Source organism: Thunnus maccoyii, chromosome 15 (assembly GCF_910596095.1).
Source record: "Thunnus maccoyii chromosome 15, fThuMac1.1, whole genome shotgun sequence".
Lineage (NCBI taxonomy): Eukaryota > Metazoa > Chordata > Actinopteri > Scombriformes > Scombridae > Thunnus > Thunnus maccoyii.
Genome location: NC_056547.1, coordinates 6,847,708 through 6,869,936, shown reverse-complemented (window position 1 = coordinate 6,869,936; position 22,229 = coordinate 6,847,708). Strand labels below are relative to the sequence as shown.

The 22,229-nt window shown below is 42.6% G+C and overlaps 3 protein-coding genes across 3 annotated transcripts; 2 read left to right on the top strand and 1 right to left on the bottom strand.

Moving 5' to 3' along the window:
* Positions 1-19: 19 nt before the first annotated feature.
* psmb13a (proteasome 20S subunit beta 13a) lies at positions 20-3,677 on the bottom strand. Its single transcript, XM_042436377.1, has 8 exons — positions 3,616-3,677; positions 3,216-3,303; positions 2,687-2,784; positions 2,038-2,178; positions 1,687-1,802; positions 1,369-1,427; positions 883-1,034; positions 20-388 (listed from the first exon to the last, which is right to left on the bottom strand). Exons 1-8 carry the CDS (start codon positions 3,675-3,677, stop codon positions 277-279), a joined length of 828 nt encoding a protein of 275 aa, XP_042292311.1. The 3' UTR covers positions 20-276.
* Positions 3,678-3,741: 64 nt separating this feature from the next.
* Positions 3,742-8,311, top strand: psmb12 (proteasome 20S subunit beta 12). The gene is made up of 6 exons (XM_042436367.1): positions 3,742-3,823; positions 4,290-4,360; positions 5,005-5,136; positions 5,966-6,095; positions 6,189-6,333; positions 7,869-8,311. Exons 1-6 carry the CDS (start codon positions 3,776-3,778, stop codon positions 7,994-7,996), a joined length of 654 nt encoding a protein of 217 aa, XP_042292301.1. The 5' UTR covers positions 3,742-3,775; the 3' UTR covers positions 7,997-8,311.
* A 1,700-nt stretch (positions 8,312-10,011) lies between these two features.
* On the top strand, positions 10,012-14,068 carry psmb9a (proteasome 20S subunit beta 9a). The gene is made up of 6 exons (XM_042436366.1): positions 10,012-10,453; positions 10,540-10,607; positions 10,728-10,859; positions 11,005-11,134; positions 13,505-13,646; positions 13,865-14,068. The coding sequence occupies exons 1-6, from the start codon at positions 10,403-10,405 to the stop codon at positions 13,993-13,995; spliced, it is 654 nt and encodes a 217-aa protein (XP_042292300.1). The 5' UTR covers positions 10,012-10,402; the 3' UTR covers positions 13,996-14,068.
* The last annotated feature ends 8,161 nt before the right edge of the window (positions 14,069-22,229 follow it).

Genomic DNA, 22,229 nt, shown 5'->3' with positions numbered 1-22,229 from the left:
TGTATTTTATTTAAAAAAAAAAAAAAAGATCAATCCATATTGTAAAAACAGGTTATAAATGTCTCATTATGACCCAGTAGCATCTCGCTGCAGTAACAACTTATTACAGAGTGAAGCAGAGCAGAAACATGGTGACAAATCAAATCAAAATTAAGTGTCTTAGAAGTTCGACAACTTTTATTTAAAATCTGGTGAATAATAGTGTAATAAAACTGAAAACTTTTTTTTCACTCTTTAATGTTGTTTGGTGGTTAATGGTGATTTTTTTTTTGAGACTCAGGCTGTATCCATCCGCTGCACCGTCTCCTTGACAACCTCCAGCTTTAAGGGGACTACTTTCTCTGTCAGAACCGGTGTTGTGCCCGGACGGTACTTGTATTTCATTTTCCTATGGAGAGAGAGAGAGAGAGAGAGAGAGAGAGAGAGAGAGAGAGAGAGAGAGAGAGAGATTTGTAATTAAATCATATACTGTCTTTCCATAGGAGATACTTAATCAGTCATTAAAATTCCTTGTTTTGTGGAATAAATCATATTTGGACAGTTTTCTATCTTGGCATATTGTAAAATCTTAATATGCACAAAATCAGATATTCCTTTGGGTCTCTGCAGGACAAGTGTAGCCTAATGTGTGTTTTCCTAAACTTATGTGGGAACCAGCGTGAGGTGAGGTGCAGCTGGCACTGATCATTGTAGTTATGTGATGCAAAACTATTGTTTTGTTTGTAGAATGACAAACTGTTCAAGAACTAACAAGCTAAAGGGTTAAAACACAATTTAGCACATAAAAAGTTAATGCATAATCTCTAACACTTATTAAAATATCTCCTTTTAAAATCTGTCTGGTGAGCTGATCTTAATAAAGTCCTACTAATACAGGCCTACCTCTTGTCTTTGTACTCTGACTCCTGGTAGGGTCTGATGTAGTCCACTCCTTGTCTGGTGATGACACAGACGTCGATGTTGTTGCCTGAGCCGAGATCATTCATGATGCCGGCGTGGATGGCAACACGCACCAGCTCCTTCGCCTCCTCCAGCTGAGATAGTCGAGGGAAATGATGGAGAGAGGGGCGACACAGAGACACACACAGAGCATGAAGGAGAAGAAAGAGGCATCCATTAGCTTTAAAATTCAACTGAAGCAATTCCCAGATGCTGCACATTTTTTTAGTTGTGAACATACACAATTCAGTAAGTAGGAGAATAAATGGTTTGTAACCTTTTTAAACTGTTTGCATTATCTAAAGGCTCATGCAGCCTGTAAAATGAAAGGTAAGTGAAATAATTTTTTATTATGCACATTTCTGATCATGTCTAAATGATCATGACTATCAATCACTGTCACAATATGTAACGACACCTGTGACGTACCTCCAGGTCGGGTTTGAACCCGTCCTCTAGAATTGCAAGAGCAGCCAGGTCACCAGATCCTGCAAGAACACAAAGTAAAGTCAGATGAAACGGATTGGATGTAGGCTGAGAGTAAATAAAATGCACAACTCCAGCAAATTAAAATGACACATTTGAAACATAAAGAACAAGAACTCGGTGTTAAGGTTCAGCAGTAACAGCCAGGACAACTGAACAGACAGAGAAAAGAGAATCACAGAAATCACCAACAAAGAATCCAAGGAAAAGATGTCACTGTACAGTGCTGTCAATGATCATAAATAACATTATGTCACATACCCATAGAAAGATAAGGCACCTTGTTTACACTCCCATATGGCCCCACTGTGTACAGGTGGTTCCCAGTGCAATCTACTCCTCCCAGTATAAGATTGGCCCCAATTTGGCCGTGATACCTGCAGACCACAGAGATTGAAACATGGGAAGTCTGATGAACACCAGTTTTGTGAACGAAGAATATCAATCAATCAATCAAACTTTATTAATATGGCACAAGTCATACATCAAATGCAACTCCAAGTGCTGAACATGAAAAGAGTTAAAAAAACATGTTTTTGAGTTTAAATTAAAAAAAAACATTTAAATGAATAAACTATAGATTACATGTACATGTGCATGTACAACACAAACCTGTACAACATGTCCTGTAGTATGTTGACGGCCATGATGACGCGAGGGTTCCTCCCGCTGTTCAGAGAGAAGATGGTGAGGTTGGAGGAGAGAAGGTCTGTGGTCTTCTCTGTATCTGCAGCTGTACCTGCTCCACAACAACTAGAGAGAGAGACAGAGAGATGAATTATATAGATTGTGAGAAAAGATGAGGGGAAGGAAAGAAAAGGGGAAGTAAGAGAGGGAGACATTAAAAACAAGAGAGACGGAAACATAGAGTTCTTTTGGGCCACTATTTTGCATCAAAGTTCATCTATCATACAGCAGCCTCAATAGCCCAGAATGCAATGCAACCACAGCCTGCATCTTTGGTGATCTGTCACCTGCAGTATGTTACTTCAATTACAAATCACTTCAGTAGAACAGTTTACTTTCCTGCACTAACAGTTATTTAATACAAGGTCACTCACATCCTGGGGTATGTAGGAAATCACTTAAATGGAAGTAAAGGAGGCAGTTTATGGCTCAATGTGTAGTGCAAGAAAAAAATGTACTCTATCACAAAAAATGTAAGGGCATAAGACATCACAGACTGATGGGAGTGAGAGTATTTTAAAGGTAGATTTCTCCTGATTGTTATAGTGCAGCATGTACCGTGTATCAGACTTACTATATATTTGGAGAAATGTAGTGGATCTTTGCGCACATCTTGTCGGCTACCACTTCACTGGAAGTAGCTCTAGTGTCTGCTCCCAGCACCACCCCATCCTGCACCAACACAGATGGGATAATATTAACCAACTTTATTACTCAAATTACATTTATGTACATGTATGCTTCAAACCAACAACTCAATAAAGAAGAACAAAGAATAATGTCCGTTTCAAGTTATTGTGTGTCTCCTGGATTTGATTTTCTGGAAACATAACTCATGAAGTGTAATTTGCAGGTTGGAGAGGCCTTGAATGCAGTGCCATGGAGGGTCTGTGCTCACAATAACACCAACATACAACATCATTAAATTTGATATTTAAAAAACATAAAGGCATCTCATGCAGTTTTATGTTTCTGCAAGTTTCTATTTATATCATACTGGAATGAATCGAAAACAATGTGTATTTCAAGGCTAAAACATTTAAAGTCACTATTTTGGTCTATTAATATTTCTATCAGTGCTGTTTAAACAGCTTTATACTCACCTTGAACACCACTCCTGCTATGGTGGTGCCTGTTTTCAGAGGTTTAGGTGCCTGTCCTCCTTCAAAAAGACCCTCCAAGGCAGCATTTCTAGAGAGGGGAGGGGGAGAGAGGAGAAGGGGGGGGGGGCACAGAGAGATGGAGAGAGAGAGAGAGAGAGAGAGGTGGGGGTAACGGGATTTATAGGGGTATTAATAACAGCTGATGAATATATTTTACAGTTATAACCGTGAACACATCATCACTACATTGTTTCATTCAACTGATAAACACGCAGGAAAGAAAAGTTACTTTCACTTTTGATCCCAGTGAAAGCTCAGCAGTGTAACCAACTCTTTCATTTGATTTTTTTACATTACTGGTTCAGTTTGATACTAAGAAGACATAAAAAGAAGCTCATACCTCGCCGCGTTGTCGAAATTGAACCCAGCTGCAAGAGTTTCGAAGACATTTGACAGCGCCATACTGGATCTGACTGCGGCTTCTGTGCGCGTCTCGGTGCGCCTGAGGTCGCTGTTCTGAGCGTCACCTCTCCTTCCTCTCTTTCGATTTTGGAGAGAAAATGGAGAAACGCTGTATGGACTCACAAGTCAAAGGAGTCAGCACAGGGGTGAGTAAATCTGGACTTATTCACTATTATCTTTTCCTCCAGATGCAGCACAAAGCATATGACGCGTAAAATGACCGATAACTGCTATCGCGGATGAACAGGTGATGCTTTACCTGATTAGTAACTTCAGACTAAGTAAAGTTACATCGACTCGACATTACAAGTGTTTTAGTATCAGTGAATGTTTATATTTTAGCTCCGGAGAAATATTATTATTTACACTTCTACACAGAAAACGCCAGGCTACACTTTCGTTTTTAGTTAATAGCGCCACTTATTCACAGAACTCAAATTCCCAGAATGCATAGCCATAACCTCAGTCGAAGCCATGACAAATTAAGTGTCCATGCTGCTCAGCCAAGTATTATATTTGTCTTCTGTCATAGTTTGCTAAATATGACTATTTCTCTAACGTTGAAGAATCAAAACCAACTAACAATCAATCTCCTCCTCTGTTCTACCTCAGACCACCATCCTGGCTGCCATTTTTGATGGAGGGGTCGTGATTGGTTCAGATTCCAGGGCTTCCATCGGAGGGTGAGGATGCTGTGACAAAACACTGAAGTTACTTTTATTGTATAACACATTTACACACTGAAGGGACTGCTTAATAACATTCATGAATCATGATAAAGATAAAATACACAGTTGTCGTAAAGCAATAAATGTCATATAAACCCATTGCTCCGGCAAAAAAACAGGTAGGATGATGAATTAAAGTGGCAAAAAGGTGACAATGTGTAGCTGTGTATGCTTAAAGGACAACATTTTTCATTATATAGAATCCAAAACGTGCAATTTTGCAAATTTTAAAATTTTAAACATATCATAAGCATCATTTACATAATGTCTCAAAGTCACAGCTTTGCTCCAGTAACCGCCTGCATCTCCAAACCAGTAAACTACATTTTACATTAATGTCTTGTTTTCATGTATTGTTCCATAAATTTAGCATTCATGTGCACTCTGGCCAACAAGTTAATCTGAAACTCAGATTGTTACTCTGCAGATATTTTTAGTAATGTCATCCTGTACATGCAGACATTTCAACCTGAATGATATGGTTATATATTATTATTATTATTATTATTATTATTATTATTATTATTACCTCTTCTCACTGCCGCAATGTATAAGTAGTCTATGTGGTTTGTTCACCCTCACTTTGCCTCTCTGTTCAGGGAATATGTATCATCTAAGACCATCAACAAGGTGATTCAGGTTCATGACCAGATCTTCTGTTGCATGGCCGGATCACTCGCAGACGCTCAGGCCGTCATCAAAGCTGCAAAGTTCCACTTGTCCTTCCACAGGTACCACACAAACATATAAATACATTTGCACATATTACACTAATATGCTCACATGACATTTGCACGTGTCAGCACACAGACAAAACATACATTACATTTCATGTTTAAATATAAAGTACTAGTCAAAAGTTTGGACACACCTTCCCATTCACGTGAATGAGAAAGTGTGTACAAACGTTTGACTGGTACTATGTGCTATTAATCCTAGTTTAGTAGGCGTACATGAACGGGGGTCACTTGAAGATGTTCATGTGGCTGTTTCTTTTATATTTGTATGCAGCACAATTGTGTTTGTTTTGCCCTCCAACAGCAATTGAATCCACCAACCAATCCTTGCTTGACGTGCAAGTTTGCACTATGTGCTGCTGAGTTTGGAAGCTGTGCATGTTGGCTCCTGTGCGAGCCTCTGCAACCTACAGTTACCCATAACACCCCTCTCTGTAGAGACGTTTACAAGTGTCTTCAGAGAAGCATAATTCCAGCCCAAATTTCAACAATGCGTAGTGCGGATCTGTGAGTCAAGCAAGTTGATTGTTGTATTCAGTTGCTGTCGGGAGGCGAGTCTGAAGAGGAGACGTAAACAAATGTAAACATGCTACATACAAGTATAAAAGAAATGGCAAAGAAATGTCTCTCCTGTTCACGTTTGCCTATATGCAACCCGGTACAACCCTAATTCTGGCTACACACACATAATAAACACATATATAACACTGAATCTACACCTATACAAAATGATTTTAGGATCCAAAGGCAACACATATTAGATCTTTCTTCTACTTCCTACACCACACCTCACATATCTTTCCTGATCCTCCTCAATCCACAGTGTCCAGATGGAGACTCCTCCACTGGTGATAGCAGCAGCGTCGGTGCTGAAGGAACTGTGTTACAAGAACAAAGACGAGCTGCAGGCCGGCTTCCTCACAGCAGGCTGGGACAAGAAGAAAGGACCACAGGTAGGTAGTGGTCATGATGACAGTGATAATGATGAGTAGTAAGTCCACCTTGCTGCATGTGGCTGCCACTGTGATGTTCTTCTTCTTCTTCAGGTGTACGTCGTGTCTCTAGGTGGGATGTTAGTGAGTCAGCCTGTTACCATCGGCGGCTCAGGCAGCACTTACATCTACGGCTACGTTGACGCCAAATACAAACCCAACATGAGCAGAGAGGAATGCCTACAGTTTGCCACTAATGGTATTGTTGATTATTTTACTCTTTTTTTTTTACCCACATTTAAATAAAATTGTACTTGTTTTGTTAGGATTTTCATGTCAGGATTAGAAAATGTTTTTGAGGGAAATTGTCTTGTGATTGCATGAAAATGTGTGAATATGAACCAGGTTGTTATAGAAAATGAGGATCCGTGCTCAGCAAATCTCTGGGTTTAATCTTCAACAGCTTTCATCTGCTGAAGGGCGAAAGTTCCTCTGTGTTCAGCTTAAAACTCAGTTTAACACATGCACATACAAGTAGGATTTTTGACATCACATCTACTTTGCGAGCCAATCGTGGTTCAGAATTCAACTAACACAAGTGTGATGTGGAAGCTTGAAAGCTCCAGTGCACAAACACTGAGAATGTACTTTACAGAGAAGTAGGAGACATATATTCGCATATTCAGATTTTTCTGTGAGGGAGAAGAAATAGATTTAATTTTAGGAACTAATTATAATAATAATATTGATAATAACTTTTCAGAACAGTGCTTTAGAGAGAAATAAAATACCAAATCAATGTAGAAGACAATGCAGGAGAATGCAATATTAAAAATAATGTGGTAATAACAAGGTAATTGAACTTTTATTTCTGTCAAAACAAAAAATCAGACACAATTCTGTCTTAAAACATGTCTGGAGGGGATCTTTAAGCTCTTACATACACAATATCAAAGGATCAGTGTTGCATGTACATATGTACTTAAAGGATAGGTTCACAGTTTTTCAAGTTTGTCGTAAGACAACAGTCAGGTGTGAATATAAACACTGAAACAGGTTTTTCTTGCTGTAATTATTCCTCCTGTTCATACTGGCCATTAAGAGATCTCCTATAATGCACTTTCAGTGTACGTGATGATCCTCCTTCAGTGCAAAAATGTATTTGAAAGTTTATCTGAAGCTATTGTGAAGCCTCAGTTGTCCTGATTAGTTAGATCACATTCATATATTTAAAATATAGTCTTTTTAGTGATAAATATTCTCTTTTTGTTACTATCCACTGCAGATCAACAGGAAAACACTACTGAACTGCTGAAACATAAAGAGAGAATTTTATACTAAAAACACTGTAACTGTAGAAATCCACTTTATTTGACTAACTCAGACTGCTGAAGCCTCATTTTACCTTCAGATGAACTTTTAAATGTATTGTTGTTCAAAATGAGGACTTTTATCCATGATCACTTACATCATAAGTGTATTTGTAGGGGAATCTTCTAATGACCAGTATAATCAGGAGGAAATAAAATCTGTTTCAATGTTCATACTTTTGTTTTAAGACAGACTTTGTGGAATTGTGAACCTGTTCTTTAAAGGAAAGAGTTTAATGTAAATCAATTTTAAACACAATTGAATGTTAGATGGTGACTTGATAGTTGTTAGCAGGTGTATTAATGTTTTACACTGCATGTCTGTGCTTGTTCAACTTGACCTACTTGACCTACATGTTTCTCCTGCTTCTCTTTGTTCTTTCCTTCCTCCCTTTGCTTCCTCTCTCTGCGGCTGTGCTCGCAGCTCTTGCTCTGGCCATGGGCAGAGACAACGTCAGCGGGGGTGTGGCTCACCTGGTGGTGATCACGGAAACAGGGGTGGAGCATGTGGTCGTCCCTGGCAACAAGCTGCCACGGTTCCATGATGAGTGACCGCCTTTGAACCACCAATGAAAGATGAATTTCTTTGCATTTGGGGGGGTGGTGGGTTGGAGAGTTTGGAGGCATGAGCCACAACTTTATTAGACACACTAGTTAAGACACCTGAAAAACAAGTTAAGTGAATCTTATGTGGAAACTGATATAAAAACTGTGTTCTTGTAGTATTTGCTTTATAGAAATGTATACAAAATCTATACAAAACTATAAAATTCCACTCTCAGCTCCTTAAACATAATCATTTCCATCATAAAATAAGATTTTTTTTTGTCTTTTTATATGTCCAAATCACGTTTTGTGTTGTTTTAAAGTGAGAAAATATGTGAAATTGAAATAAATAAAACTAAATATTTTCTAAAACCTTGTCATCTCTCCTCTCCCTTTTTTATTTATTTTATTTTTTATATATCTTCAGGGATTTGTGATATGTTTTTTTGTAAATTACTGCCCTTGGTGCTGAATATCATTTTAAAGTGCTCTAAAATTCTAGTGCATATACAGTACTGTGCAAAAGTTTTAGGCACTTTAGATGTTTAAATTCTTATCCATAATCCATTACTGTCAGGGAGGCGTCTCATCGGTCCCAAATTTATTCTGCAGGATGACAAAGACCCCAAATATACAGCCAATGTCATAAAGAACTACCTGTATCCCTGATCTCAACATCATGGAGTCAGTCTGGGATTACATGAAGATACAGAAGCAGAAGAGACGCTGAAATCCACAGAACTGTAGCAACTTCTCCAAGATGCAGGAAAAACTGACCTGCCAAGTAGCTGAAAAACTGTGCCGGTGTACCGAGGAGAACTGCTGCTGTTTTAAAGGCAAAGCTGCTCAAGCCAAATAGTACATTTACTCAGGTACTGTACTTAAGTACAATTTTGAGGCACTTGTACTCGAGTATTTCTATTTTAGCAACTTTATACTTCCACTCCACTACATTTCAAAGGGAAATATTGTACTTTCTAATAGTGATTTTAAATAGTAATTTTTCCCTCTAAACTTCTCACATGGTTTCATTTCAATAAATGTTCAAATGATCCAATATTTCACCAAAAATCAAAGATTAGAGAAAAAGTCCAAAAACTGAAAACAGATTTGTGTATCAGAATTTTGTTTTTTCTTCTTTCCTCTCCCATTAATCATCTCACGACCCCTCAGATTTATTTGCTGACCCTTTGGAGGGGCCCGACCCCTAGGTTGGGAACCACTGGACTAAACTAGCTAACTGTACATAAAGTAGTTGAAACTAGCTCCACCTCCAGCAGCTACAACAGTAACATGCTGCTCTAACACTGATGCTTCACTATTAATAATCTAATGATGTCATATATAATAATATATCAGTCAGAGGGACCAAACCACTACTTTTACTGCAATACTTTAACTACATTTTGCTACTTTTACTTTTTTCATGCAGGAGTTGTAATGGAGTATTTTTACACTGTTGTTATTACAGCATTAATTGATAAATAAAAACTATTCAGGGTATTATTTTTAGTGCCTACAACTTTTGCACTGTATTATATTGTAATGTCCCTCGATGACAGACGGCGAGACGTTAGTCGGTTTTTGCTGCAACTTTATTGCGCACAATAACACAGGCTACTATGAGCCCTAGCCAACGCCAAAAATAACAAAAGGGCTGCCCTGACTCTTCACTTGCCATTCACACTGACATTCACGTGTCAAAACAGGAAAAAGAAGCCATGACGGACAGGCCTCACAGCGTCTGACAATATGTTCACTGACAGTCTGGAAATATCAGCACTGCAACTCAGCAGACCTTATGTCTGAACTAACTAACATTTCTCACAGTTACAATCATAACAGTTAAACACTAACATGAACACAGTCCGTTACAATATACTGTATGTTTTTATTGTTCCGTGGCATTTAATGTCTTTGTGACCCACACATAGGCTACTGTTAAGGATAAGATAAGATAAAGGCTACTTTACTGTCCCTGAGGTAAATTGGGGTTTAAGTGTTGCATATAGCTGTATATAGAAAAATTAAAGTTATCTTAACACAAAGCTCAATGCACACTTGAAGAGTGCTTCATCCCCACTGAACCAAAATGTGTTACAGTCAGTTGTTTGTTGTGTATGTCTAGGCTGAGTTAGTTACTGCTCACTGCAGAGGAACAATTTAACTTTCTATTTCGATTTTGATCCAGGAAAACATGGCGTCCGTCTGATGTATGATTGTAGAGTTAATTTGGCAAACAAAACGCGTTTAAACAACTTTTAAAGCTAAAGAGAAGTTTTCCGACGATTGGAAAACATTATAAAACCTATTCTGCTCGACTGAACGTTTCGGTTTACTTTTGGTGTCACCTGAACGTCGCTTGCACACGATAAGTCGGTTTGATCGTTTTTGTAGCTGCGCTGCATCAACATGTTGGAAGGAACGGGACCAGAGTGGTTGTCTGAGGAGGTGAAAACCGGAGTGAGTACAAGATTTTGAACATGATTTGATGGCGCTGGTTTCAGGTGCACAGACTGAATAATTAATATTTATTGCTTTGCCTCTAGACAACTATCATTGCTATAGAGTTCGATGGAGGAGTTGTGTTGGGGTCTGACTCCCGAGTGTCTGCAGGGTAAGTTGCATTTTCTATAATACACATAATTCCTTCTATCTCTCCATTTCCTCTTCTTTTCTCTCTATATCAACTTCTTTTCTCTTCAATCACACTCTCCCTCTTCATCCCTCCATTCAGAGCATCAGTGGTCAACAGGGTGATGAACAAGCTGTCTCTCCTCCATGACAAGATCTACTGTGCTCTGTCAGGCTCTGCAGCAGATGCTCAGACCACCGCTGAGATGGTCAACTATCAGCTCGATGTTCACAGGTAAATACACAGTCAAAGCATACCGATATGAATAAAATGAAGAGGTAAAAACAGTCCAAACATTTCAAGCCATGATATTCTGTGATATTCTGTTTTTGTCTTTCTCTATTTGTATGAGAGTCTTATTTTTGCCTTCTTATGTCAGTTTGGAGATAGGTGAGGACCCCCAGGTTCGCTCAGCTGCCACTCTGGTGAAGAACATCTCCTATAAGTACAAGGAGGAGCTGTCAGCACATCTCATCGTCGCCGGCTGGGACAGAAGGGAGGGAGGGCAGGTCAGTAGTCACATATCATGAATGTAAAATGTAAAAGAAAGTGTTGGCTGGAAAAAAAGAAAAAATTGAATTTAAAGATTCCCTCCTGTTTTAAAATATATAAAACAAGTCCGATCTCTCCACAAGTATATGAATATGCAAATATTGTTCATTTTAAAAGTTAAAATACTACACAGAAGATGCCTCCTACTTCACTGAAAAGTCCATTCTCCTTGTATTGGAGGCCTCAAGTTTCCACATCACACATGTGTAAGTTGCATACTGGACCACGATTGGCTCCAGACCAGTTGTGAGGTCACAAATTATGCTTGTAAACCCGTCCGATAGCCCGACGCCCTGTCCTGGCAATTCCAGAGAGCGGAGGAATCTGGAAAGAGGCCATAGCCCATCCTCCCTGGGTCCTGTCTTATCGCCGCGGTGACCTGGGACATCGAGGAGAGGGTGAGAGCAGCAGCTGAGGGACAGCCTGGTCCCAGCTCCTGCCTGCCAAACTGCTTGTTTGTCCCTCCAGCCTTGAGGTCAGAGGTGCTGCAGTGGGCCCACTCCTCCAAGCTCTCTTGCCACCCTGGTGCTCAACGGACACAGCACACGCTCCTCCAGTGCTTCTGGTGGCCCAGTTTGAAAGAGGACACCCAGGACTTCGTCAAAGCCTGCCCAGTCTGTAATCAACACAAGACCTCCTGCCAGGCCCCGGCAGGACTTCTGCAGCCTCTTCCTGTTCCCACCGCCCGTGGTCCCACATCTCCATGGACTTTGTGACGGGCCTTCCCTCTTCTGAAGGTCATACTGTCATCCTGACCATTGTGGACTGCTTCAGTAAAATGGCCCACTTCGTGCCTCTGCACAAGCTCCCTTCAGCCAAGAGAACTGCTCAGTTGGTCCTGCTCCACATATTCCGTCTTCATGGCCTCCCTATCGATGTGGTGTCGGACCGTGGGCCTCAATTTACCTCTGTTTTTTGTTCTGCAGTCTCTTGGGTGCCACCGCCAGTCTGTCCTCCGGCTTCCACCCTCAGACCAATGGGCAAACGGAGCGCATGAACCAGGAGTTGGAAACGGCCCTGAGGTGCATGGCCTCCCAGAACCCCTCCTCCTGGTCCTCACAGCTGTTGTGGGTAGAATATGCCCACAACTTCCTCATCTGCTCTGCCACCGGCCTCTCTCCTTTCCAATGTTCCTATCAACCACCGTTGTTCCCCACCCAGGAGAAGGAGGTTTCCTGCCTGTCTGTCCTAGCCTTCATCCACCGCTGCCGCAGAACCTGGCTCCGGGCCCATTCCATCCTCCTTCGGTCTGTGGGCCGCTACACTACCGCCGCTGCACCCCTGCACCTACTTACCAAGCGGGTCAGCGAGTGTGGCTCTCCACCCAAGACCTGCCCCTCCACGTGGAATCCAGGAAGATGGCACCCAAACACATTGGACCCTTCACAATACAGAAGGTCATCAACCCCGTTGCAGTACGGTTGAAGCTCCCGCGCTTTATGCGCGTCCATCCAACCTTCCATGTCTCCAAGGTGAAGCCGGTCCATGACAGTCCCTTGGTCCCTGCAGCACCACCACCACCTCCTCCACACATACACGGTGCATCGTCTGATGCGCTCCCGCCGGCGGGGGAGAAGCCTTCAGTACTTGGTGGACTGGGAGGGGTATGGCCCAGAGGAGAGATCCTGGGTTCCAGCTCGTTTCATCGTCGACTCCAACCTCATTGCTGATTTTCATCGGTGTCATCCTGACCAGCCAGCTAAGATGCCTGCCCGTCGGGGAGCCCACGTTTGCCTCCACCAGACCAGTCTCTAGGGGACCGTTCCTTGGGGGAAGCAACAGATGATGGAGAATGTAGCTCTGGACTAGAGACTGTTCTTGTGCAGTGTTGCGTCTTTCCCTCTCCGTCACCGATCTAGCCTGCCTAAGAACTGTTGGACTGTTGCCAGTGCTGTGGTTTGTCTGCTTTGGGAGTGGAAGATCGGGGTTCGATTCCCGGTGGAGCCATACTCATCAGAACTGTGTTTCTCTGACCATGCTACTATTGTCTTGACATTGTGTGGAATAAAGACTGTAAAATTTATACCAGTGTCATTTGTGCTGCAATTGGGTCCATTCTATACCTGTTACAGAATAGGCTAAAGTTGTGGAATTAAAACAACATTAGAATTCACTCATCAAAGGGGGGCAAATATTTGTGCCAGAGGGCCAGATTTGGCCCACAGGCCGCTATTTTGCTACCACTGACTTAGCATCTGCTAACACTTGATCTGCAAGGTTCTCTGTATAAAATAGCTCTTGTAGCCAGCACTGTATATTCCTCATTTTCTGTGTGGATCCATACAGAATGACATTAAAATCTCTCTTGTCCCTCTGATCTCTCCCAGGTGTTTGCAACCCTGAGTGGCCTCCTGACAAGACAACCTTTTGCAGTTGGTGGTTCTGGCAGCTCATATGTTTATGGGTTTGTTGATGCTGAGTATCGCAAGGGCATGAAAAAAGAGGAGTGCCAGCAGTTTGTTGTCAACAGTAAGTGTACAGTATTCCCACAGAAAGTAGTTTTTTTTTTGTCAAGACAGGTTGTTGGATGTTTGTAAGAGAGACCAGACATTTGCAGCGTCTGGTAGTGACGTCTGAAAAGAGTTATTATTGTATTGTAGGTGTGCGAGATCATGTATTGTATCATGTTATATTCAATATTTCTTCTTATGAAAAGCTCAATTTTTTTCTCTCTCTCTCTCTCGTAGCTCTCTCTTTGGCTATGAACCGTGACGGCTCCAGTGGCGGCGTGGCCTATATTGTCACCATTGATGAACACGGCACAGAGGAGAAAGTTGTTCTAGGGAATAACTTACCCACCTTCTTTGATATGTCATAATTTTTCCATCTTTAGTGTGCCAGGCCACTGTTGTGCAGAACACAATAAGATTTTTTTTTTTTCTCACAACAGCCATGACTCACATTTTTTGTCTTAGCTGTCACCTAATTCTGCTTGTAAACTAAAAAATACTGGTCAAGAATACATTTGCTAACATTTTTAATAAAACAAATGTCCTTGTATTGCTCTTTAATTTCCAAACCTATTTCATACAGTATGTATTATCAGGTAACCTTAGTGTAATTTAAAAGATGCTCACACCCTCAGATTATCAGATAAGGTTTGTGCTTCATCATTAACAGACTTTGAAATATAAGGAAGAAGAAGCTTACAGTTAAAGGATTTACCTGCCAAAAAATGACTGACACATAGTAGTTGTTAATTTGAGTGCCTGGGTGTAATTCTCATAAGGTTATCTGATGCTGAATGTTACTTAGCTCCATCCCTCAACTAGATTAAGGTCAGATTCAAAGGGTTAAATAGGTGGATAGAAATTGAAACCAACTATTACATCTAAGAACTGTTTTGTAGCCACCAGACCTCTCTCATTTAGAAAAGGCCTGACATCATCACTGAACTGTAGACTGTAGTAGATGTGACTGTAGTTTTCAAATTCGATTATGATGCCTGGTTGATGGTATGTCACCTGGTTTAGCCTGCTAACATTTACATGCATTTTGAATCATAGTGGATGCACTCACAATGAGCCCCACATGTGCTTTAATGTGTATTATGTGGATATTCAAATTAAATAAAAGGCCTTTGTTGAAAGCTTTACTTTTTCTGTCTCTTTTTACAATGAAGCATTCTTTCAGAAGCTGTTTTTTTATGTTTGAAGGGAGAATACTGTCTCAGACACTGGATGTTATCATTTAAGTTTTCATCCTGAATAATATTTGAGCATTTTAACTGTAGCATATTTTTCTTTTTGCCCTTACTCATGGTAAACTGCTTTTCAGTCTCATTGCTATTTCTGCCTATTTGCTGTGGTCTTATCTGCTCAGTATTAAGAACGTCTGAAGAAACTAATACTCCAATATGACAAATGTCAAAGGGTATCATAATCCTGAGTTTTATTAATTTTTCCTGTAGTATTTTTTCTTGATGATCTCAAACCCTTTACTCTATTTGTGAAAATGCAAAAAAGGACGATTTCACTGCTTTTCTCCCATTCAGACCACATTAGACTAGGTCCAGATAACAACCACAATACTTGTCAAATCTGGACTAGATTATCTCAGAGAGGCTAAAGTGTCTTAAAAACACAGCTTCAGATTTGTGAAACCTTTACTCTACATCCTGAATGTGATTCTGTCAGAGGTATGTCGACAGCAGTTATAACTTATATCCCTAAACAAATTTTCTTGTAGTGGGTAGCAGGGATCAATCAGCGCCCTTGTTATTAGCAATGCAAACACTGCCTGTTTCGGTCATGGTTGCCATGGAGAGTGGACGAGAGAGAGAGACTGCAGTCAAATATATATTGTAAATAGTGGCCACTCGCGAGCTATCCTTGCATGTGTGCGTTCAGAAACATAATCACACACACCTGTATATACCTACCTGTTGGTATTAATAAACCATTGAAGAGAGCATCCCAGCATCACTGCATTCTTGCCGATGCACTACAGTGGTCACCTACCCCCTAACTAGCTACAATTACAGTTTGAGCTATCATCCTCCATTACAAATTGGTCCTTCGAGCTGGATAGGAATGACCGCTGCGGAGAGTGGAGATGTTCCCCTGTGATAGAAGTGAACCACTGCTGCCGACTGATACCCGCCCCAGACGTCAGATATGTCCACCAGCCTGGGTTGCTGATTATGATGTCTCGCTGCCTGTCGGTGAGAGACCTCCCCCAGTTGCAGCGTTCACTATCCAGCACCCCCTACAGATGCAGGAGCCCTATCACAGAGAGGACCGCTGAGATGCCTCCTCTCACCCCCCTGATCTTCAATCAGTGGACTCCTGTGACTGGTGCTCGTCCAAAGTATCCCAGGGAGTCAATGAACTCGGGACCCCAGCACCAAAGCACCCCAGACCCGCTGTCTCTCCAATCAGTACCAGGGGCTTCACCTGCAATACTGGAGGCACTGCGACAGATCAGGGAAGACAACCAGAGGCTTCAACTCACCATAATCGAGATGCAAAGGCAGCTTAATGCAAGCAGAACAATCACATCCTCGCCCACCTGCCGCCATAGTGCACAGCCCAGTCATGCAGCCATCAGTGCACGCTGCGGCCCTCAGCCTGCCATGCCCAGCACCACAGGCCATTGCCCACTGTCCATCCCTTTCTGCACATGCTGCCACCAAAGAGCTGACAGCATGCCTTAAGAGGATGGGGATGACTCCAGAGCAGCCGCCTAATATCCTGCCACCTGAATACTACAAGACGTGTCAGGTTCTGGGGAGAGGTCACACCATCCAGCAGAGCTGCCAGCCCGTCCACATAGATCACCTTGTCCATTACCTCCATTGCTAGGCTCACTTGATGACCAGAGACATGAGGACTGTCACTCCCGCCGACAGACAGAGAGTGTATATCGGGGCCCTCAACCCACCATCTCAGATTTCAGTAGGGGGGACCTGCATGAGTTTGCCAGGCTAAAGACCTTCCTGGAGAACCCTAAGGATGCCACAGAGAGGTTTAAATACCAGATCCTGGTAGACCACCTCAAATTCGAAGAAGCACTCCTCATTGCAGACTTGTATACAAACTTTACTCAGCCTTATACAGACACCATGGTTTCTTTAACAGAGCACTATGGGCAACCCCACCAGCTGGCATTAAGGCGTATCGCAGACCTGATGGAGGCGCCTAACATCCGTAGTCACAACACAGCTGCTTTCAAAAGATTTGCCCTCAGAGTGAGAGCCTTGGTGGGCATGCTCGACCAGCTGGGAGGGAAAGGCCATATAGAGCTTCAGTGTGGGTCCCATGTAACTTGACTACTGTCGCTGGCTGGCTGGAGTTCAACCTGAAGATTCAAGAGTATGGTTATGGGCCGCTTCAAGGAGAGAGCAAAGACAACATCGAGGCAAAGAGAGAGAAATGGAAGGACTCAAAGTCTGGTATGCCTACCACAGTTCTCCATGGGGCTGAACAGACTTGTGGCCCCACCATCCCAGAACCCCCATCCATCAGTGCCAGTTCATCCGGAAAAGTTGTCCTGTTATGCCCATACTGTACCAATGCTCAGCACTACCTGAAACAGTGCACAAATTTCACCCAGCTTACCACTGAGCAGCAGAGAGATTGGGCCAAGAGTAACAGAAGGTGCTGGCGTTGTGGCCGTTCTCACCAAGCCGCACAGTGCAGACTGAAGGCCAAGTGCAAGAGATGTAATGGCAGACATCTGGAGGCCCTCCATGACGTCAACACTAAGCCAGCCCCAGACAACACCTCCTGCCCAGTGAGTACTGCCAATGAAGTGCTCTACCTGGATAGGAAGTCCGGCTGCAGTCAGGTGCTCCTTAAGGTGACCAAGGTTGTGCTACATAATGGAGAGCAGGCTATGGAGACCTACGCAATACTAGACGACAGATCCGAGCAGACTATGCTCCTTTCTGCTGCTGCTAAGGAGCTGAAACTTCAAGGGGAGCTAGAGCAGCTAGCCTTGAGGACTGTGTGCCAGGATCTCAGAGTTCTGCATGGTATGTCTGTCTCGTTTTCCATTTCTCCGGCCAGTCAACCCCAAAAGACTTTTAAGATACAGAGAGCCTTCACTGCTGACCAGCTGGGGCTGGCAGAGCACTCACAACCCATCAAGATGCTCCAGCACAAATATTAGCACCTGAAAGGCCTCCCCCTGAAAGCGCTGGACTGTGTTCGTCCTATGGTTCTGATTGGGTCGTACTACCCCCATCTGATTACCCCAGTAGAGCCGGTCCGTCTGGGACCCCCTGCAGGACCAGCTGCCGTGAAGACCAGGCTGGGGTGGACTATCCAGGGGCCTACCAGAGTTGTTCGCCAGGTTCTCCAGCCCCAGCAGTGTCTGCATATAGGCACACAGTCGCCCTCTAAGGAGCTCCTTCATCATGTGGAGAAACTATGGCAGATGGACATATTGCCTTACAGGAGTGAAAAAATGGCAACGCGATCAAGGCAAGACCACGAAGCAGTGTGCCTGCTAGAAACCAAAACAGTGAGGGTGGATGTTGATGGAGTATGTCGCTACGCCACCCCCCTGCTGCATGTAAAGAACATGCCCTGTCTCCATGCCCCCAAAGATGCTGTATTGCAAAGTCTGCGGGGCACTGAAAGGCACCTAATGAAAGACCCAACCGGAGCATCAGCCTATGGGGCCGAGGTCTCAAAACTGGCACAGGCTGGGTACGTAAAGAAGATAACAGAGAAGGAGCTGAGGAAGTCTCCTGAATCCTGGTTTATCCCACATCACCTGGTGAGTCACAATGGGAAAACAGAATTGTATTCAACTGCTCTTTCATCCACAATGGCAATAACCTAAATGAGCTTCTATTACCAGGCCCCACTCTGACCTCCAGCCTGCTAGGTGTGGAAGAGAGGCTGTAAGGCAGCACCAGAATGCCTGTCCTGAGTGTCAGAGATGGAGGGCGAACCCTGTAGTACCGCAGATGGCAGACCTACCTCCTGCTCGGCTGAGGCTACTGAAACCACCTTTCTTCTCTAGAGGCATGGACTGTTTTGGGCCCTTTGTGGTCAGAATTGGACGGAGGAATGAGAAACGTTGGGGCATAGTATTTATGTGCCTCACCACCCAGGCTGTCCATATAGATGTCCTGAGTAGCCTGGATCAGGACTCATTCCTGATGGCCCTCCGCCGATTCACCTCCTGCAGGGGAAAACCAGCGGAGCTTCTATCAGACCAAGGCACAAACTTCAAAGGAGGTGAGAGGGAGCTTCACAACACATTTAAAGCTCTGCACCCCACCCTGCAGGAAGAACTGGCCAAACATCAGATCAACTTCAGATTCAACCCCCCAAGTGCGCCTCACTTCGGTGGTGTATGGGAGAGGGAAATTAGATCAATCAAAGCTGCCCTTTATACCACAATCCAGATGCAGACGGTAACAGAAGTTCTGCACACAGTACTGATCGAAGTAGAGGGCATACTGAACTTAAAGCCCCTGGGGTACATGTCCAGTGACGTTGCAGACCTGGACCCAGTAACACCGAACTTGCTTGTGATGGGGTGGCCTGATCCATCGCTACCTCAGGTGTTGTACCTGGAGTCTGAGCTGTTGAGCCGTCACCGCTGGAGACACACACAGGTCCTGGCTGACCAATTCTGGAGGAGTTTTATCATTCACTACCTCCCAGCCCTTCAGACACGCACTAAATGGCAGAAAGAGACAGCCCCACTACAAATGAGCAGTGTCACCATGATTGTGGATCCACAGCTCCCTAGAGTGCTTTGGCCTATTGGCTGCATCACCAAGATCATCTCAGGCACAGATGGGAGGATCAGGACAGCAGAGATTCAGGTGAACTCCAGGAACTACATTCGGCCAGTTTCCCACCTTGTCCCGCTTCCTGCCATACCTGAGATGGCACCAGAGACTACTAGTCCTTCTCTGGAACAGCAAATTTGACTGTGCAAATTCGGGGGCGGCTGTGATGAAGGACTCGTGTGTTTGTGTATAATAGTAGTTTAGTCAATCAGTTGGGTAGTAGGATCAGCCAATCAGCTCCCTTCTTGTAGTGGGTAGCAGGGATCGGCCAATCAGCGCCCTTGTTATTAGCAATGCAAACACTGCCGGTTGCTATGTTTTGTTTTGGTCATGGTTGCCATAGAGAGCGGACGAGAGAGAGACTGCAGTCAAATATATATTGTAAATAGTGGCCACTCACAAGCTACCCTTGCATGTGTACGTTCAGAAACATAACACACACACCTGTATATACCTACCTGTTGGTAGTAATAAAGCATTGAAGAGAGCATCCCAGCATCCCTGCATTCTTGCTGATGCACCACAGTGGTCACCTACCCCCTAACTAGCTACAATTACAGTTTGAGCTATCATCCTCCATTACAATAGAACTTTTAAAAACAAATGTTACAAAGTGCTTCACAAAGCAATAAAAAGTTAAGGCAGGCAGGAAAAAGCAAAAAAAAACCTAGCGTAGACTCAGGCAAAACAAAAGGGCTGCAACGCTATGACTAGAAGACATGATACCTACTGTAGCTAATGACTAGGATACTGTGCAGGTCTACAGTATAAACTCTTTGGATAATGGGGTAATGAGGATCATGTCTGCAAGCAGGTGCAAGGTCAGGTGAGTGGAAAAAGTAGGAACACAATAAGGACAACTGGTGGGCAGGAGGAGACTAGCAGGGTCTGAAATGATGGAAAATGTTAGTGGACAGTCAATCAAATGTTGATAACTGTAACAAAATATTGAAAGAAAGCTAGTAGAAACAGGGTTCTCCACGCATCTTCCGACAAAAAGCAGCTGAATCAGGTGCTTCTCAGTTTGAGGACAGCAGACTTCAAAAAACAGAAGGGACTGGAGCACACTGATTAATTTGCAGCCTTTAATTGTGCAAACAGACGAACATTTCGATACTACTGTGTCTTTATCAGAGTCAGGGTGGACAAAGACATGAGACAAACAACATATGTAATCGAACTGAACCAGGTGTGCAGTTGTAATTAGATAATAGATTGAACGGGGTTTCAAATCCATTGGATAATGAATCCAAGAGTGGGAGTTGCCATGATCAGTGTCCAAGTGCCACACCCCCAACACATGTCAGGAACAGAAGAGCACAAACCACTCACAACCAATAAAATGCACCAAATCCAAGTACAAATATCCATCAAAAGTGACAAACTAGAAAAAGATGACATAGTTAGTGCTTCATCAATGCCAAAGGAACAACACCATATCAGAAACAAAAAACAAACAAAAAAACAAACAAAAGAACAAAACCCCCACTAGAGAGTTAAAGAAAAGTACCTAAAGTAAAATGCAAACATCCATGAAGTATGACAAGTCAGAGGAAACATGACCAATTCAATTCTTCATTTATGCCAAAGGGCTCCACCATGTTCCGTGTTCTGCGTTTTTTTGTTTTTTGTTTCTGATATGGTGTTGTTCCTTTGGCATTGATGAAGTACTAGGTATGTCATGTTTTTTCTAGTTTGTCACTTTTGATGGATATTTGTACTTGGATTTGGTGCATTCTATTGGTTGTGAGTGGTTTGTGCTCTTTTGTTCCTGACATGTGTTGGAGGTGTGGCACTCAGACACTGACCATGGCAACTCCCACTCTTGGATTCATTATCCAATGGATTTGAAAACTTGTTCAACCTATTATCTAATTACAACTGCACACCTGGTTCAGGTTGATTACATGTTGTTTGCCTCATGCCTTTGTCCATCCTGACTCTAATGAAGACACAGTAGTGTCGAAATGTTTGTCTGTTTGCACAATTAAAGGCAAGAAAGCTCTTTATAAAAATGTCTTCATATATAGATCTATACACACACACACTAATATACAACTAGTATACAAGTATAGATATAGATAAATGAAGAACTAGCACACTAATGGCTGAATTATGGTACTTCTATCACAGGCCACGGTAAAGGCTTTGGAAAAAGTGAGGAGACTAACATTGGCAGAAGCAGTGAGAGAGGTTGACCATGGCCAATTAGAGGAAAGGTGAGAGAACAACGGTAATTTTGTTGATGTAAGAATTTGAAGAGTAAATTAACCAATTGACCAATCTATGAAGATGTTTTGATTGTTTTGACTGGACATGGTCTAATGTGGTTTAGATGAAAAAAAAGGAGTGAAATCGTCCCTTTTTGCATTTTCACAAATAGAATAAAGGTTTCACAAATCAGAAACTGTGTTTTATTGATTCTCTGGAGTTTCCATGTTAATCTAGTCCAGATTTGACAGGTCTAAGTATGGTGGTTTCTGATCTGGACCTGGTCCAATGTGGTCTGGATGGGGAAAAAAAGCAGTGACATCACCCTTCACTTAATTTCCACAAATATAATAAAGGGATTGAGATAAATAAGAAACAAAAATGCTACAGCAAAAATTAATAAAACTCAAGATTATGATACCCTTTGACATCTCCTGTCACACTGGAGTATTGGTTTGTTTAGACTTTTCAATACTGAGCAGATAAGACCACAGCAAATAGGCAAAAATAGCAATAAGGCTGAAAATCAGTTTATCATAATTAAGGACAATAAGGAAAATATGCAACAGAAAAATGATCAAAATTTA

Excerpts from the sequence above, each read along its gene's own strand:
- psmb13a (XM_042436377.1), bottom strand. The coding sequence starts at position 3,677 with ATGGCGCTGTCAAATGTCTTCGAAACTCTTGCAGCTGGGTTCAATTTC. Across the intron at positions 3,304-3,615 it reads AATTTCGACAACGCGGCGAG|AAATGCTGCCTTGGAGGGTC; the intron begins GTATGAGCTTCT and ends TCCCCTCTCTAG. Across the intron at positions 1,428-1,686 it reads GGTGCCTTATCTTTCTATGG|GATCTGGTGACCTGGCTGCT; the intron begins GTATGTGACATA and ends GTGTTCTTGCAG.
- psmb12 (XM_042436367.1), top strand. The coding sequence starts at position 3,776 with ATGGAGAAACGCTGTATGGACTCACAAGTCAAAGGAGTCAGCACAGGG. Across the intron at positions 5,137-5,965 it reads TTCCACTTGTCCTTCCACAG|TGTCCAGATGGAGACTCCTC; the intron begins GTACCACACAAA and ends CTCAATCCACAG. Across the intron at positions 6,334-7,868 it reads CCTACAGTTTGCCACTAATG|CTCTTGCTCTGGCCATGGGC; the intron begins GTATTGTTGATT and ends CTGTGCTCGCAG.
- psmb9a (XM_042436366.1), top strand. The coding sequence starts at position 10,403 with ATGTTGGAAGGAACGGGACCAGAGTGGTTGTCTGAGGAGGTGAAAACC. Across the intron at positions 10,608-10,727 it reads GACTCCCGAGTGTCTGCAGG|AGCATCAGTGGTCAACAGGG; the intron begins GTAAGTTGCATT and ends CCCTCCATTCAG. Across the intron at positions 11,135-13,504 it reads ACAGAAGGGAGGGAGGGCAG|GTGTTTGCAACCCTGAGTGG; the intron begins GTCAGTAGTCAC and ends GATCTCTCCCAG.